Source organism: Lutjanus erythropterus, chromosome 8 (genome assembly GCF_056507025.1).
Source record: "Lutjanus erythropterus isolate fLutEry1 chromosome 8, fLutEry1.hap2, whole genome shotgun sequence".
Lineage (NCBI taxonomy): Eukaryota > Metazoa > Chordata > Actinopteri > Lutjaniformes > Lutjanidae > Lutjanus > Lutjanus erythropterus.
Genome location: NC_139324.1, coordinates 23108904 through 23127743, shown reverse-complemented (window position 1 = coordinate 23127743; position 18840 = coordinate 23108904). Strand labels below are relative to the sequence as shown.

Sequence of the window (18840 nt, the reverse complement as noted above, 5' to 3'; positions counted from 1 at the left end):
TGATCAGCTAAGAGCAGATGATGCTTTCTGGTAACACTTTAAGGGCTAGTTCAACATTTTAATCCTCACGGAAATCCAATGGTAAAATGTCAGTTATGTTTTAAAGGGGGGGGGGGGGGGGGGGGGGGGGTAATATACTGGACTATTTCTTGGCTCTGAGCTGGAATTTGCTGTGCCTGGAAAACAATGCAGCACATCAAATAAGATAATACGTTAATTAGCGGTGCTGGTAGGCAGGTTTTGGACAGAAGTTGGAGAGAGCCATGCTAGATGTTTCCCTGTTTCCAATCTTTGCACTAAGCTTAAGTGGCCGACTGCAAGCTGTAGCCTTATATAGTTTTTTTTGTTTTTTTTGCTTTTTATCGGCAAAAGTTGGGGACAATGACCCATCCCCTTACCCACTCCTGTCCGGTTTCCTGACAGAAAAAGCTGCCTGACAGCAAAACTGATGAAAATATTGTAAATACGCATACACTTAAACTGATATTAATCGTTTTAGGTGGCTAAAATATTTTTTTCTACTGACCCTGTCCAAGCAGTACAGTGCATAGCTTCCTACACCAGCACTCCTGCTGTCCTCCTGGTAATACACAGACTACGCATAAATAACTTGTACAACCCCACATAAAAAAAAACTGTGCTATCCCTTTAAGGACAAGTTCAAGTGGCATCTGAAGGTCTTTGAATTCTGACTGTTAAACTGAGCCCAGTGTTTTGGCATTTTCTTTAAAAATCTGTATGCGCTTTTATGGGTGCCTACAATGTTACATTAATAATAGACCAAATAATTGAATAAATGGTCATGTAAGGGCTGCCTGACGATTGAGATGGCAAAACAAACTCCTGTTGCTGCTGCACATGTGTCTAGAAGTCTGTTGTTTGCTTACTTTGGTTGAAGCTGGTCAGTATTTACTGAGCACAGTAATAAAACACAGTTTTATTTTGTACTTTATTTTTTCAAAGACTGACTTTATACATGCAGCATAGCTGCTTCCAAATTTACAGTTCATTATAATAAACAACGGTGATCAACATTATAAATTAAACAAGCAAACAGAAATAACAACAGCAAAAGAAAAGAAAAGAAAAGGGGGAGATAGAACAGACAGGTTGGATACTGCACATACTAATATACATTCAGTACCTTCACATTTATACATCTATACATTTACCCATACATGACCATATTCCAACACAAATACACATGTACATTGCACGTGCCTGAGCATACATGTTAATTACATGGAGTGGCCAGTTAGAGTCATTTTGATAATTTGTGATAATTTCCCATCATCTAAAATCCAAAAATACACTGTTTTTTAAATACATCTTTCATATTGCTCACTCTGAGTCACTTTGTCCACAAGTTGTAGTTCTTGGATTGTATTTTTTGATTTTATTAACTGGCTACAACATTGAAAATACAAAAGGCTTTAACTTACTGAAAAGAATATTCGTAGTAGCGTTTTGTGTTGAGCACATCAGTGTGTTGTTGCTTGGTAGAAAGAGCAATTCATAAGATGGTGTGCATGTGTCATTTTGATGCAAAAAAAACATTTTGGAAAAGGATAAAACAGTTCTGAAAGCACTGTTTGTTTTTGCTACAGATTTGTAGAGGTTTGAATTTTGTGTTTGTGGTTTTTTGTTTTGTGTTTAGACTTTCGAGAAAAGCAGCCAAAGATTTGGAAAACTTGTGCAACTGATTGTGAAAAACTGTAAAAAGAACACATTTTACCCCTCAGAGTGTAATTTGAACACTGGTCAAAGGCGACTGGTGATGTCCTGTGTTTTCTTGCTCTGTCTGCCTCTGTGTTTTGACCAGCTAATCCCTACCTGTCACGGAGGGAGGTCCATAAAAGATGGATTTGCTCCTCCACTCACCACAGCTTTTCATTTACAGAACAGACTAGGGCCTCCTTCCATCCTCATCCCCTGCTCAGCACTTTAATCCAGCTAGAACGAATAGAAAGATTAAAAAGATGAAGATGAGACATGATGAAAGAAGGTCACAGCGGTCAGCAGGATGTGGGCAGGTGAAGAGACGGGAGGTGTTGAGGACAGACGGAGGAGGGCAGACATGAGGTTTTTAATCAGCACAGGGCCACTTCTTCACTTCCTGGAACATGACGCTGTTTTCTGTGGAGGAAAGGTGAGACTGGTGGGGGAAAAAAACACTCAGTGAGTGCAGCACGTGCCTTTCATCCATCTTATTCAGCCACTTATGTGTTTCCATCTTTCCTGTATTCTTAAAGGGAAAACACACACAAGGTCTTTGGATTTAACATCTGTGTAATCTTTGCAGGGAAGTCACTGACACCACTTTACACACCAGACATAAATTTAGAAAGATCACTTAAAGGGTAACTGAGGTTTTTTTTTCAACCTGGGACCTCATTACAGAAAGTGCTTGAGCCTAAAATCCCATTTTATCTCAGTTTAGGATAACAAGTAGGATTTTTGGTATTACAGAAACATGTTTCCTAACAATCTTATCTTATCTCAGGATGTAATAAGATTAAGTTTGGATGACATAGACCAAATAACTGCCAAAAGCCAAAGAAGATGGGGACTGGCATAAACACAGAAACATTATGACTGTTAAGACAATTGATTTTAAATTTGCCTGACATGTGATGTCTATTCATATCATTAACCTGGATGAATAATTGGCAAGAAAACTTCCCCAAAAGGTGGTATTTGCTTTCCTCCACAGACACAATAAATGCCACCAACTCTGTCCTTTCTTTTCCAATCTATTCTATGAGAGACAGCTGTTGTCATGGATACAGGCAGTCTTGCGTACACAACACAGATACAGGCATGACAGGATGAGTGCTGACTGAAGAATCAAGTTTACAACTGTAGTTAGGATTTCTGAAGTTAAGATACAAGGTCTGAGATAGGATGCAGACATTGCCCTTCAACTTTCTGTCTGCAAAAAGCGTTTAATATGATTGGCAAAATGAGATTGGTAATGACACAGACAACACAACAATGCACTGAGTATCTGGCAAATGAGAGTCTTTGTATCTTTGTTCTTAACTGCACTGTTTAAAATAATTCATGGCACAGCTTTTCTAATATTGGTTAGATATCTTGTTTCAATCCGTTAAATGTAGAAACGTGTGTCTCACTTAAAGGATAAGGATGCTTTTAATATTCAATATTTTACTTCGTGCCAACCAACAGTGAACTGATTCTACTAACCAGTTTTGTCTGTGTATCCCAAACATCCTGTAGAGATCCAGTGATCAGAGATCCAAGACCAGTGTTTACTGAGTTCAGTTTACTTTGACTCACCTGGACTGAACACTAGAGCACCAACTGTGGATTAATCTCTATTTGAAAATAGTCCCAATAATTACATTATTTTGTTCTGTTTTAACAACAGCCTCTTTATAAGTTAAAATCATATATTCATTAGCCATTTACATTTGTTTGCACGTGTACGTGTGTGTGTGTGTGTGTGTGATAAATGGCCCTGCAGCTTGTTGATAGCTTATCTCAAACACTACTGGACCAGTCAGCCTAATTTTTTTGTGCACATTCATGACTGAGTTGATTGGGCATCCAGTTGGACTCAGAAGTGTACTGATTTAATTTTGGTGGTCAAAGGTCATGGTCACGGTGGCCTCACTGAACACATTTTTGGCTATAACTCAAGCTTTCCTAATTACAAAATTACACACAAATATCTAATAGGATAACGTGATGAGGTGATATTTTATATCCAAAATGTTCAAAACGTTCAGTGCTCTATCAGTCATCTGTACTCCTCTTTAAAAATAGTCGCTAAGTGAAGACTCACTGGAAATTATTCATTGGAATCACACATATAGTGAGAACTTCCATTGTGCCAAAATAGACAATTAATACCTTTTATTAACTTCCTTCAAAGTTAGAGGTCAAAATAGTGTTGAGTTCATTATTAAATTCCTTCAAAATCCTCCCTACATGAATCATATCTGGACAGACATGGATGCAAAGTACAACCTGACTGGTTGGCAGAGGTATATAACTGCAAGGTAGCAACTCCAAAACGAACAAGAAAAAACACTGTGGTATTAGAAATTATAAATACAAGCCATGTGGTAGAAATGTTGATTGATTATTAGATTGAGTCGGCTGGTAAAACACAACACAACCTTCTGAATTTCAATGTGGATATCGTTCATCATTCATCATGGAGCATCATAGTGCAGTGTACATATCAGCAGATTTTAGAGGACTGTGCATAACATCTTGTGAGACAGCAGGTATTGAATAATTTTATAATGCAGCCATTTCTCACTTTATCATGAGTCTAGGTTGTCCTCTGCAAGTCCACATGTTAGTAACAAGGACACTACTAGCTCACCAGTCATCAAAACAAGAAGAAAAAATTTTCTTTATAATTTAACACAATGAAATGACGCATGTAAAGACATGCATCTGTGATTTGTTCAAATGGAGACAAACTGCTCCAGAGTTCACTTCACAGCCGTCTGAGACCCTTTGGAGGCAGACCAGAGAGTGGTTGTTTGATCCGGATCAGAGTTTGAGTCCAGCGTTCACACCAACCCAAACAACTGTACCAAGGTGGCAAACTCTTAAGAGTTCAGCTCAACCGAACTTCACTCAGTTAGGAACCTCCCTAAACAAAAAGACTATTTGACCTCAACGTGAGGTATCCATCAAACGGCTGACAAATAAACCCTGTTTGAAGAAAGATTTTCACTTCACAGAAGTTTGGCTGCAGCGAAGGCGTGAGCTCTCCAACACATAATAGCTGGCTGTCCTCCACTTGGAGCCTTTAGCTCAATTTTTTTCTACGATATTTCACTTTTTTTTCCATTCATCACCTTTCAGCTGCATGTGATGGATTTCATTTTCCCTTTGTGGCTGGACTAAATTAAGCACAGTTACTGAGCACAGAGTTCCAAGTATATCAACGCACTTCACAACATATTTCATAAATGCGTAACATATGACTCTTCATTTGTCTTTGTATTATCTCTGCTAAGAATTCGCCATTTGCCACTATGATTGCAAATTGCAAGTGGAGCTGAGGTGTGCATTACGCTGAGACTGAAGGGAGATTTTAACTTTTCAGATTTTGTTTTTGGCATTTTGTTTATGCCAGTAAAATTAATGCAACTAAAGCTGACAACTGTTCTTCCATGAAGTGTGGACACCACCCATCCCTGATTTGATGAGTATGATTAAAAACAAATTTGTCTCCTACAGCACTAAATTGTGTTGAATGATAGATATGCCCATTATTGTCTGTCTTTAATTATCAAACTGAAAAACACTTACATAGGAAAATCATTTTAATCAGTGTGTATAAAAAAAAAAAAAATCAAGAAAACTCACAATACAGGAAATGTGAACATCAATGTTAAATCTCAGGTTGTTGACAACAAACCCCCATTCATCACTTTGAAATTATAAAAAAAATATAACATACATTTCCAGGAAGTCAAAATTTGGCTCATCATTTATATACATTCTGACATAATCACATTTCTGACAACAAAGTTTTCTGCTAATGACTTCTGGTTGCATCTTCATCATGGAGACGACTGAGGGGAAAACAGGCAGATTTACTTAAATCCTCTAGAGTTGTATTTACGACATTTCTAACAACCCACTGTCATATTCAGTCTTTAAATCTTTATTTTGTAAAAGCTTGAAATTAGGATTATTCACCAGTTTCTAATACAGTTCTACTTGGAATCATCTCACCTCACAGGATGCCCCCAATTGTTTTTAGAAAAACAAGATTTAAAGATACTGACATTTACTTAAGTTTTTTATATCTACTTCATTTTGCAATCTGCATTCGTTGATTTATTTATTTTTTATTAAATACAATACAGCAATCACTGAAATGTCCTTGAAGGGATAGTTTAGATTATTTGAAGTGGGGGTAGCACGAGGTACTTAACTATAATCAGTATATTACGTACAGCAGATGTTGGTCGGCATGCGCTCAGTTTGATGAAGTTGCAGGAGTGGAAAGCTAAACAATGTACACCTGTGGACAGGGTCAGCTGCAAACTGTATTTTAGCCACCTAAAAAAGGTCAATATCCGTTTAAGTGTATGCTGTATTTAGAATATTTTCAGTGCTTTTTGTCAGCTTTTCTGACAGGTGGCTAAAATATATTTAGCTATTCACTCTGTCCACAGCAGCACACTGCTTGGCTTCCTGCTGCTTCTCCAAACCCAGAGTGTGCTGACTGCCTTCTGCTGTAGCTAATACACTGACTATGGATTAATCCTTCATACAAAAAACTTCAAATAATCCAAAATATCTCTTTAAGCAACTGGCATGACACATCTGAGTCTACAAAATCCAACATGTAAGTTAAAAGCTTTGAGCTGAACTGATCATGTCACATGACTGCAGACATGCTTCTGCGTCAGGGGTTTGGAATCCCTGATGTTAGTGAGGGTATCCAAGGACATAAGCTTTACTATGAAGAGCTGCGAGAGGCTGATTCTTGCCAACAGAGCTGAAATTATTTGAAGATGTGCAGATTCCTGATGTTTAGCTCGAGTGAAGACAGAAATACATGTAGGTGAACTCCCCCCTAATGGTGACAGATGTTAGTCAAACAGGATCCACATTTGCTGTGATAGTGTTAGCTCTTGGCATACCAGACTGATGGGGTTCGCTACATAATGATTGGTTGAAAGTTTAGACAATCAGAGGAATGTTTTCAAAGTTTAGTTCAGCACATATGATTTGCAATTGCCCCATTAAGATAAATCCAGTCCGGTAGTCCAAGTTAAATCAAACTACTTGTGCATTGTGAAAACACCAAGTAACAACTGTGCAAATAAAAATGTAAATTAGTGACTGAGAAACAAAATGTTCATTTTAACAAACGATCATGAACAATTTCAAGCTCCATTGGCAAGGAGAAAAGAAAAATGAGCTTTTCTACTTTTCACCGTAATATGATGCTGACAATGGTCAGAAAACATTAATTTTCATCTTTTCTGGATTGTGCAACCTGATAAGAAAGTTACACTTCATTGTGCATGAAAAATCAACAGATCAACCAAATACAGAATATCAGAGGAAGCAGAGCAGCTGAAAACTAGTCAGCATTTCACAAGACAAAATTTACCACGATTCAGAAGCAAATACATGGGGCATTAAGTTAGTACAGTAGGAGAATATCATTGTAAATCTATGCAGCAACTCGTGACCTCCAGGTTATGAACTGCTGTCATAAAGCTGTAAAATGTATCTGCAGACAGAGAGGACCTTCAGCTTGACAAGCAGGCTGATTTAACAAAGGGTATCTATGTTTACACAGGCACTACCATAAAAGAAGAGAACTTTCTGACTGACAGCCTTGTGATTAGGACCTAAACTACCAGCTATTATCATTAGTGTTGTTTTTTTTTAATAAATTGATTTATTGTTTAATCAATAAAGTTTAAATAAATAGTGAAGAAAGTTCCCAGGAGACATTCTAAATTTTTTGTGCAAACACAGTCCAAGACCAAAACGTATTCAATTTATAACAATATAAAACAAATTGCCACATTTCAGAAACTAAAACCAATGAATATTTGTCAACCTTTGCTAAATGAATACCTCAAAAGATCAATCAATTGTAAAATCTGTTGCAGATTAATTTTCTATCAATTAATTATTGCAGTGTTTCTTCTGACAAGGTTAGTGACAAAAAATTCACATGGCTGGTAGAGGTATGTATTCCCTGCTGCCTTACAGACACAAGATAAAGTGAGAAATTACAAACTTCCTGCATGGAAAAGGCAACAGAAAAGCCAGTGGAGTTTGGTCATTAAGTGGAGAAAAAACAGTGATGCAGTGATGATTTTTATGATGCAGATATCTGACGTCATGCACATCGTTAATGCTGAGCAGCAGTAAGTCAACAATCCATTTTCAACACATCATCTTGGATCCGCTTTCAGTGGATTTAAAGCCTACAGGAATAAGTTAACATTCTGGGAAATGTGCTTTATTGCTTTCCTTCCCAGAGTTAGATGATGTGAGGGATACCACTTTCATATCTGTGTGTTAAACTTGAAGCTACAGCTACCCTGGCTCTGTTTGAAGGCAAGAAAATAACCCTACCAGCACCTTTAAAGCTAACAAACTAACACGTTAGGTCTTGTTTGTTTAAACGAGAAATCTGTAATATATTTACTGTAATAAATCATAAATGATGACGATATGTCAGAAATCAAGGGAACGTGTTAAGTTGAAATAGTCTCTTCTCTCACAACAACACTACGGTCAAGGTGCCTCTCTTTGAAATTTGTATTCCAGGCTGGAATTACTGTTTTGGTTTGGCCATTTCATATTAATTAGAGTTCAAATTCATGCAGAATGTTTGCTGAATGAGTAAGTGTCTGTGTCTGAGTCGTAAGAAGACAGTAAGAAGGCGTATGTTTTTATAACATTTAACTTGAGCAATATGTAAATGGAGTCTGGCAGGCAATAAGGCACACAGTCACCAAACACTAACTCCAGAGTGTGTATTTTCAGAGCAGTGATCTTTTGTTTTCAGGATAACAGACATCACTTTACAGACAGTTCAGTTATAAACATCTGATCAACTTACAGTGGTGCATTCATCCTCATTTATTATTGTCAATTTATGATGTTGCATGCGTCATGCACTTCTGCATTGCTCCTGCAACCAGCACCTAATTTCCCTGAGTCTGGGGAGGAGGGGATGGGGGGAAACAACACATTTCAACCATGCATTGTATATTAAATGGGACTTCAATCTCTTTAATATACCATCTATGGCTCCAACCTACTATTCAGACTGCTGCACTAATTTTTGCACACTCGGTTTCTACATATTGCTCCTTTAACTAACACCCACGTGTAAAAATGGCAAGTTGTGGTGTTGCAAAGTCCACCTGCTTCCAGTCTTCACGCTGAACTCAGCTAACCGGCTCCTGGCTGTAGCTTCCTATTTAGCATACAAATATGAGAGTGGTTTAATATGCTCATTTAACTCATGGTAGCAAATAATTAAGCCCAATTTCCAAAATGTGATATAAAGTTAATGTTCTGTGTTAACTAGCTAGCCAACATAAAATGACATTATCTGTTGCACAAGGAGCAGCGTTTTTGTGTATCCAAGAATATCTCCCAGGCGTTACTTTTTCTCCTCTAGGGTTTTCCAACTGTGACCGCAGGAGAACACAGAGGCTGTTATTACAACGTACCGGGTGGGAATTTCCAACTTCCGCATCAGTGCAGCATTACCTCACCCATAATTTCTCACCGTCCAGCTTGGTATGGAAGAAAATTAAACAGTGTGGAAATCCAGACAGACGTAATCTTCCCATCCTACTCCAGCATTTGAGAAGTCTGACACTAGCCTGAGACATGGTCGAGCATGTCTGATACGACCACATGACGGAAAAGGCTTTGAGCGACTGTCAGGCTTGACATGATTCTTCATTATTTAGGGAGGTTTGAGGAAACTGCTGAATAAGAACTCTCGGTGTAAGGCATAATCCAGAAACCATACCAGATCCACAAATAGTCTGTGGTGAGTGAGAAGGACCATTCAGCACGCCACATGCTGCTAAATGTGGGCTGTGACTGTTAATTTTGTCCTTTTGGCAGAACAAAAGGAGAGTTTCCCTACTACGGTTCAGAGCCTTAAGAGGAGGTTAGGAGTTCAGGCCACACGGGCGACATGATGCCCATAAATGGCCTCCACTTGACAAGCTGACACCACCTCGTCACCCCGGCATGGAGCTCCGACTGGTCTCCTGTCACAGTCCAGAAGAGTTGGAGGGATGGTAGGGTCCATTCACCTGAGATGGAGGAGAAAAAAAGTCAAGGTTAACACAGACCACACAGGAGTCAGAGTTAGTGCATCATGTGGTCAGTTTCAAACTAAACAGTTACACAACAGACCAGATATACAAACAGTCAAATATTCTTAATTCTTAGAGTAAAAGTATAAAAAAAAAATAGAACATAAAAGGCTGGTCACTAGTAAGTTGGGCAAAAACATTAAGGAGGGGTAAAATTACCTGTATAGGGCAATGTAAGGTTGACTGCTTAAGTGCTAATTTTATCATTATACTTACTCATTATCTGCTTTGGTTTTGTCTTTATAACACAAATAGTATTTTTACAACTATTTCCAATCACTTGATTGGTTACTGGCAATACAACAACTTTCTTGCAAATGTTTCAAATTAAAAGCTGGCAACACTTTATTTAAAGGGATGTGCATGACACTGTCATAATCATGTCATGGCACATGTAAAGAACATTAAGTTGTCTTTGACTGTGGTCATTAAGTGTCATTTGGTCAATTATGCCATTTTTAATGCAAAGGTGTCTTTGTTATGAAAACCTGACATTAATCAAGCCAATGACGTCTTTGTCATAACAACTCGACATTATCAAACTCAAAGACGCTGTTTTAACATTTCATTATACGGTCATACTGTATGTGGTTGGTTTTGACACTGGCTGTCATAAGACGATTATAAGTGTGTCATGAATATTTTCCTTGATCTCAACTAAAGTGGTAGCATTTGAACATGTCATAAGGATGTTACTGTAAGGCCAGTTTGAGGACAGAGTACAGTACCAAGGTGATTTAGCTTGCAGAGTTAGCCGCTGGACAGACAGTAGTTAGCTACTCTACTTGTTGCTAAAGTAAGCTAATCGCTGTCTGCTTTTATCTGTAGCTGGCGTTAGCTAGTTAGCTCAGTTATCCATGGAAGTAGCTGCCTAATTAGCCGACTCAGGAGCCAAAAGTCAAACCTGGCAAGAAAACCACCCTGGTACTGTATTCCCTGTCAAACTGGCCACCATCGGTCTCAGAGGCTGTGTTCTCAACAGAAATGAGAAGGAAGCAAGATCACTGACTCTTTAGTGACTGCCATCATCAGCTCCAGAAAAAAAACTGTGTTTAATTCATAATGTTATTGATTAAGACTTAAAATAAACAAACAAACAACAAAACAAACAAACTGTGACTGGTCCCCTGTGAAACCAAGTGGTGTGCCTTGACAAACACCTTATTGCAGTGTTAAAAACATTTCCTCAAATTTAGGCTGATTCCAACCAGAAATGACTGCAATATATCATAACAATGGACAAAACAATGTTCCCTTTGGTCAGCTGTGATAGATGTAAAAATGATCACAGGCGCCAAAGACAAACAACTCTTATCAACCCTGTTCATTTTGACTGGACCTGTCTGCATAATGTCTGTAACTGTGGCACTCTGCCAGTGACTGTAACCAAGACAACCAGACTGACTCCAGACAAAAGTGTTACGATAGAAACTAATTATTCAACAAACAAAGCAGAAAGTGAGTTCTTTTTTCTTTTTGATGAAACATCATCGTCTGGGTTTTCTAACTTTCAGTGCGAGGCCTTCAGTGAAGTGGAACTGATTGTGGTCTTTATTTTTTCATTGCACTTTTCAGAGGAGCTACAATTAGCTGGACTTATAGATAACTCAGTCTCACCTGTCATTCTCTCACGCTGCTCAGCAATGAGGCTGTGTGTGTTTGGAGTGGAAGCATGGTGTTAGCTCTGGACCTTTCAAGGCCTTACCATAAAATGTAGCCATATATTTTTATGTGAACACAACACTGACATATATTCACCTTTTAAACTGATATGGTGAACTTCTTTGCAAGCAGTTCCTTATTTACACCTCAAGCAGCTACAGAGCAACACTATCATTAATTTGGAGTCATGATGTCTGGCAACCTGGCAATTGTATTCCAATATTCACTCTCTTTTAGTTCTGTATTTGGGTCTCCACCAACTCTGGAGGATGTCTGTTACAGCCATTTTAAAGCAACAGTTCACACTAAAATCAACAATACATATTTTGCCTCTTACCTGTAGTGCTATTCATCCATCTAGATTGTTTTGGTGTGAGTAGCCGGGGATTTGTGATATTTGCAGCAGAGACATCTGCCTTCTCTCAAATATAATTCAACTACATGACCCAGTTACTCAAGATAATCCACACGCCTTGTTGTGAGCAGTTTCATGTAGGAAACATTTCCTGTCTCGTACAAAGTGTGTTTTGATGCTCTGAGCAAGTGTCATCTAGTTCCATTATATTCAAGAAAAGGCAGACATCTGTACGACTGATATCTCTAAAACTCGGCAACACACACCAAAACTATCTAAATGAATATATAGCACTACTGTTAAGAAAAATATGTATTTTTGATTTTGGGGTGAACTGTCCCTTTAAGTTAAAATCTCCATCTTACACTGCCAGATTGAATCATAAATATTCTATATTTTTTCAGGTAACCAGTGCTGATGTGCCCACAACTTGTGTCTGATGTGGTGTGTGTAGTGTAAGACTTTCTCCTAACAGGCAACATGTTGAGTGAAGAGATACAATCATTATTTCCTGGACTCCACCAGCACTGTAATTCAGCCCAGCAGAGCAAACTATTTCTGGGTAACGGCAACATGCAGGTGTTGATGTGAATGTTATTGCCAAGATCATATGCTTGCAGCAGCGCTGACAGGGGGAAATGCACCATACTACAACCGTAGAGGAAGCCAGCCCGTTGTTACACATACCCTGCACAAGAGACTGAGGTTGACCTGGAAATAAGTTCCTGAAGAGTAAGCCAACGATAACACTGATACACTGGCAGAGAGAGTGTAGCATCTCAAGACGACTGAGAAAAACAGTGTCATTATGATGGCAGACCTAGCATCAAGTTTAGAGATGATTCCATTAGTGTCCCTGATGAAAGTGACCATGGTCCAGCGGTGGCTGAATTTAGTGACTGATGCAAACACTCCTTCTCCTTCTGACTGTAGGCAGAAGTTGTTCAACAGTACCAGTCGTGTCAGGGGCAGTACTCACTAACATTATGAGACACACAAAAACTTTTAGCAAGGACTCCTAGCTTAAGAGTGATTTAAGAAAACTCTCAGAGCAACTCTGAGCATGAAAGGGACATAAACCTTTATCTTAGTGAGGAGGTGTGGTAGACTGCTAAGTATGTCACATGCTTTATAAGAAGGTGTTTGGTTGATCCAAAATAGAAAAAAATGCACTCTTAGTGACAATGGGCATACAATGCACAGTTAAATTGACAAAATGTAGTCTCTGTTAAGATATGATGTTATTATGAATACTATTTAAGAACGGCTCTGCTGAATAAATTGGAGGCCAGACTTTAAAGATAGTCTAGAAAAAGACAACACAGTCATAGATGCATGTCCTTCTGCCAATTTCTCCTCTGCTCAAGAAACTCTTAAGCCTGTTTAAAGTCCACCTCCTTCCTCCTAACAGCTTTTCATATTAGGAGCTCTTTTAAGATGCTTTGTGAATAACTTTTATCTTTACTAGGATCTACCGAAATTTGTCAAAAGTGTCACAATTTGAAGAATCTTTCTGGGATTTCATCACTTGGAGCAACTCTTTGTACTAGGAACCTTTGTGAATACGGCCCCTGGAGACAATAATTAATGAGTTAACCTTTGAACCAAATACTCATGATGTTTGTGCAAAGGCCAATCAGCCTTGATGAGAATGTTTTATTCTTGCTCTAATCTTCTTTTTCTTTTGCTGGTTCGGGTCACTTACTTTGAAAAAACAAGAACAGTTTAGAGGGAATTGTTAGAATGTGCAGATACAAATCTAAAATGACCTCTCCCAAGTGTATTGTAAAAAAAAAAAAAAATCAGCGCCACAAAAAAGCCGATCCTTGCTGTCCCTAGTCAACCTTTACGCAGCCAGTTCCAGATTGCTTCCATCTGGTCACACATATAATCTGCCAAGATGCAGGACCAATACATTTAAGAATTGATTGGTCACTTCCTCTACTGGTCTTTTGAACAACATTATTAATTATTTGTTTTGTGCTGATTGGTGTGATGACTGCATTACTGCTGGCTGTGCCCCTCATGGGTAATAAATGTTAACTTGACCTTGAGAGACAGAGCGAAACTAAGCAGGTGACTTCAACACTTGTTACTAATGTTAAAGTGTCTTCAGAACATATTGCAAAATCATCTATAATCACATTTCGCCATATTTTTGTTCCACCAACTATTACTCTTTTCTACTCTGCTCTGTACTCCAGCAGTTTGGATGTTAATATAATCACTGCAATCTGACAGTAATATTACTATTTTAATGTTACACCTGATCTTAAAATCACTTGTCACATAATCCCTAAATAACATTCTAATATTAAATACATTATTTAGTGGAAGCAAAACTCCTCACTATGTACCCATGATGACACAGGATTTAACCAAGAATATTCTAAAATAGGTATGATGTTTTGCATGTAATTCAGTTTTGTCCCCACAGTATCTACCATCTAAATGTCACCAGTGCTGTTACTCTAAAAATCAATGTAAATATGGCAGGAAAGAGTTGTATTACTGGAACACAGAGCCAATCTAATATTCACAGTAAGCCTAAAACAAGGGCAACCATGAAATGAAACATGCCTCTTTTAGACTACTGTGTCAAACAATCACTTTTATAATGAAATACAACCCAAAATAAATCTTAAATTAATTAATTAAAAAACAGAAGGTTTTGGGCCTCACAAAATACTCCCACTACATAAAACCTGCAGGCCCACCTTCCTCCTAAAAACTACCAGCAGTAAGATGGATACAAGATGTGGATTTACAAAAATATTGTTTCCATTTGCCCATGTGCCGTCCAAGTGACTACAACTGATTCATTTCAGAGAGGCTGGTACAAACAACAAGTGTTTTTTTTCCCCCCTCTAAATACGAATAAATTGCAACAGACAAGAAAAGCTAACTTTCTTTGATGGTGTATGTGGCTCCAGTACTATGACTTTCATTGCTTTTGAACCATCATCAATATTTAAATGAAGTCCCTGCTGATGAAAAAATGTACTGACATCTTTGTTTCATGCACTCATGTGTCACCACTCAAGAAAATTACAATGTCAAAGTCATTTGCTGAACCCTCATATGAATCCTTACAGAAGGATCAAAAACACGAAATGAGCTAAAGGTTACTGCTCCGCTGTGCCGAATACTTCTCAATCCTCCTCCAGAGATTCAACGAGGGAAAAGACACAAGTTTCTACCTTTAATCAGCCAACAGAAACTACAAATGACCACAAAGTCAAAATAAATAGTCCAATGTGAGCCAATCATGGCTCACAAAGGAATCCAAACATGATCACTGGATCTTTTTTATGAGTCTAAGGAACCGGGCATGAAAACCTCTCCGACATTTCCTTTTGAACAGCTGGCTTGAATTCAGAGCAGTTACAGGCTCATGTCTGGCTGTCTTGACATTTCTTCAGTCCTTTATCTTCAGAAGGAATTACGACACTTTCTGACAGTTCAGACAGTTCACAAGAGTAAAGCTGTTGTAAGTACAGAGTTGCCTCTTTATTACAGCACCAGAGCCTTGATAAATCAAAGATATCGATACCCATGACTTCATTCAATTATCCTCCCATCAGATCCCAAATTTCAAAGGGGAAATCAACTCAGGGGATCCTGGACAATCTCAGTTTAACTGAGTCTGTAGGCTAAAGGATTAATAGGTGTAATTTCTAGAACAGCACATATGCACAATAAACAAGTCATTAGTGGACTGTTACTCCGTCTGCCCCCTCTCTGGTTTACATCAGTAAGGAGAGAAACATCACATGGACATACAGACGTTTTCCCTTTCCTGCTCTACTTTTCCCCCTTCAAAAACAGCTGATGAATAGTGCTTGGAATAGAACACACATGGGTGTAAACACATTTCAGTGTTTAGATTTTGGCATGTGATGACACAGAAAAATCAGAGGGAGGTTAGGTTTCCATTAAAACTCAATAAGCCAGAAAGCGGATGTGAGGAGTTACAGTATGTAACTAAAAATGCAGTCTTGTGTCTTTGGCTACCTGCTTATGCATGACTGATTGGGAATACAAAAAGGGAGCTGCAAGCACAGACACACAAGCACATACACCGATCAGGCATAACATTATGACCACTGACAGGTGAAGTCAACAACACTGATTATTTCTTCACCATGGCACCTGTTAGTGGGTTAGTTAGTTTGTCCTCAAAGTTGATGTGTTAGAAGCAGGAAAAATGGGCAAGCGTAAGGATTTGAGCAAGTTTAACAAGGGCCAAATCGTGATGGCTAGACGACTGGGTCAGAGCATCTCCAAAACTGCAGCTCTTGTGGGGCGTTCCCGGTCTGCAGTGGTCAGTATCTATCAAAAGTGGCCCAATGAAGGAACAGTGATGAACCGGCGACAGGGTCATGCGGGAGCCAAGGCTCACTGATGCACGTGGGGAGCGAAGGCTGGCCTGTGTGGTCCGATCCAACAGACGAGCTACTGTTGCTCAAATTACTGAAGAAGTTAATGCTGATTCTAATAGAAAGGTGTCAGAATACACAGTGCATCGCAGTTTGTTGCGTATGGAGCTGCACAGCCGCAGATCAGTCAGGGTGTCCATGCTGACCCCGTGCACTGCCGACGTGAGCATCAGAACTGGACCACGGAGCAATGGAAGAAGGTGGCATGGTCTGATGAAGAAGGCAAGTTGGAGGCAATGTGATGCTTTGGACAATGTTTTGCTGGGAAACCTTGGGTCCTGCCATCCATGTGGATGTTACTTTCACAAGTACCACCTACCTAAGCATTGTTGCAGACCATGTACAGCCTTCCATGGAAACAGTATTCCCTGATGGTTATGGCCTCTTTCAGCAGGATAATGCGCCTTGCCACAAAGCAAAAATGGTTCAGCAATGGTTTGAAGAGCACAACAACGAGCTTGAGGTGTTGACTTGGCCTCCAAATTCCTCAGATCTCAGTCTAATCGAGCATCTGTGGGATGTGCTGGACAAACAAGTCCGATCCATGGAGGCCCCACCTCACAACTTAGAGGACTTAAAGGATCTGCTGCTAACATCTTGGTGCCAGATACCACAGCACACCTTCAGGGGTCTAGTGGAGTCCATGCCTGGATGGGTCAGGGCTGTTTTGGCAGCAAAAGGGGGACCAACACAATATTAGGCAGGAGGTCATAGTGTTATGCTTGACTGGTGTATAAGTCAAGCATGTAAGTTGTATTCTACACCACCTGTTGTTGGCAGTAAAGCATTGCCTTGAACATCCTGAAAATGCTCTTTACGCTGCTTCTCCTGACTGCTTCTCTCATGTCTGACCTCCCTCCTGCTCCTCTTCCGGTATTTCCACATCTTACTCTGTGAATTAAGTTGTTTTTTTTTTCGGACCAAACCAAAATTGGTGATTGTAGCAGCAGCGGAAAAACAAACAAAGATGGTTTTGGTGAGTGTTATTTTAGTTCTGTCAGGTTTGAATGAAGTGTGTTTTATGATGGTAAAATTACTGTTGCTGTAAATGGAGTGTTGGCTTTGACAAGAGTGATTTAACGGCTGTTTATGGTAAACCAAAAAGGCATTTACTCTTTGACAAAACTCTGTGGGGAAAATTTCTGTACTGTTGTCAGATACTTAGAATAACAGTATGAGCCAAAACAAATACTGTAAACAGACGCACACTGATGGTGCACAATTGCCCATAGGGATTATAGTGCACCTCTTTCGGCTGCAGCGGTCTCAGTCAATTCTGGACTAGTTTCAGAACTGCTGTGCCCATGAATCACTTAGACACAAAAATGGGAAAATAGGGTCCAGGTTGAAAAATACCAAAGTTTGCCTTTAAGCCCTATCCAAGCTTAAAGGACCAATTTGTAGGATTTTGTGGCACAACATGGCGGGCTCTGTAGAAGAGGACCTGCGCCCTCTGTAGATATAATGGGCTGAATCTAAGGCAACAAAAAGAAAATGATTCTTATTTTTCAGGTGATTATACATTAATGAAAACATACTAATGAATATTATGGTCAATTTCTTCCATATTTTGCCAATAAATACCTCTAAACCTTCCTATGCTAGTGTACTGATTATTTGGCATGCTATTGTTATCATTAAATAAAGCATTTGAAAGATCAAGAATTCCTGACAACTAACCAATTGTTAATCAGTTATTAAATTAATCACCAACTATTTTGATAATTGATAATTTCATTTGAATATTAAAAAAAAACATTCTCTGATTCCAACCACTTATATGTGAATATTTTCTGGTTTCTTTTGCTCTCTATGACAGTAATGTGAATATCTTTGAGCTGTGGGCAAAACGACATTTGAGGCCATGAGCTTGGGCTTCGGGAGACAGCGATCAACATTTTTCATAATTTTTTGACATTTTCTAGGCAAACAACTGTTAACCGAGTAATCAACAATGACAACTGCAGCCCTACATTATACATGATGTCATTAAAGCACAACAAAGGATCTGTTGAGGGTCTGCATCAAGAGGTTGGAGTTACCTTCTTCCAGGTTATGTGATACTACTGTATTGTTGCTGTCTGGTCAGCAGCTTGCATTTCCAAATTGAGAACTATCAGGATTTCAGGAATTACTTGCTGGAGTTTCACAAGGAGTCACAGACCATACAATCGTAGAATAGAGTGAGATGGATATTCATTATGTGTGGATGAAATCTATGTGTGCATACATTCGGGACTGAACTTGCTGCTTACCCGTGCATCATACTCCAGGACGAATGGAGGGATGTCGATCTGCTCGGGTTTGATGCAGGTGAAGAGCTGTGGCAGGTTGTCCAGGTAACGAACCTTGTCCTTCATCCCTGACACACTAAATGTGGTGAAGAACCATGTTGAAACCTGGAATGAGCCAGTGAAAAATGAAGTAACAGCAGCAAATAAGAAAGAAACGCTTCATCAGTTGTAGATTTGATCTTGATTTTATGTTACCAAGATATTAATCTTGCCAT

General features: G+C 39.0%; 1 protein-coding gene across 1 annotated transcript in view; it reads right to left on the bottom strand.

The window, feature by feature from the left end:
• Window positions 1–8201: 8201 nt before the first annotated feature.
• gdap2 (ganglioside induced differentiation associated protein 2) overlaps window positions 8202–18840 on the bottom strand; it is a 41475-nt gene continuing 30836 nt past the window's right edge. Inside the window, exons 13-14 of the mRNA XM_084724954.1 lie at window positions 18587–18730; window positions 8202–9812 (exon numbers count right to left, since the gene is read on the bottom strand). Coding sequence (XP_084581080.1) covers window positions 9771–9812; window positions 18587–18730 — 186 coding nt within the window. The 3' untranslated portion in view covers window positions 8202–9770. The remainder of the gene's footprint in view (window positions 9813–18586; window positions 18731–18840) is intronic.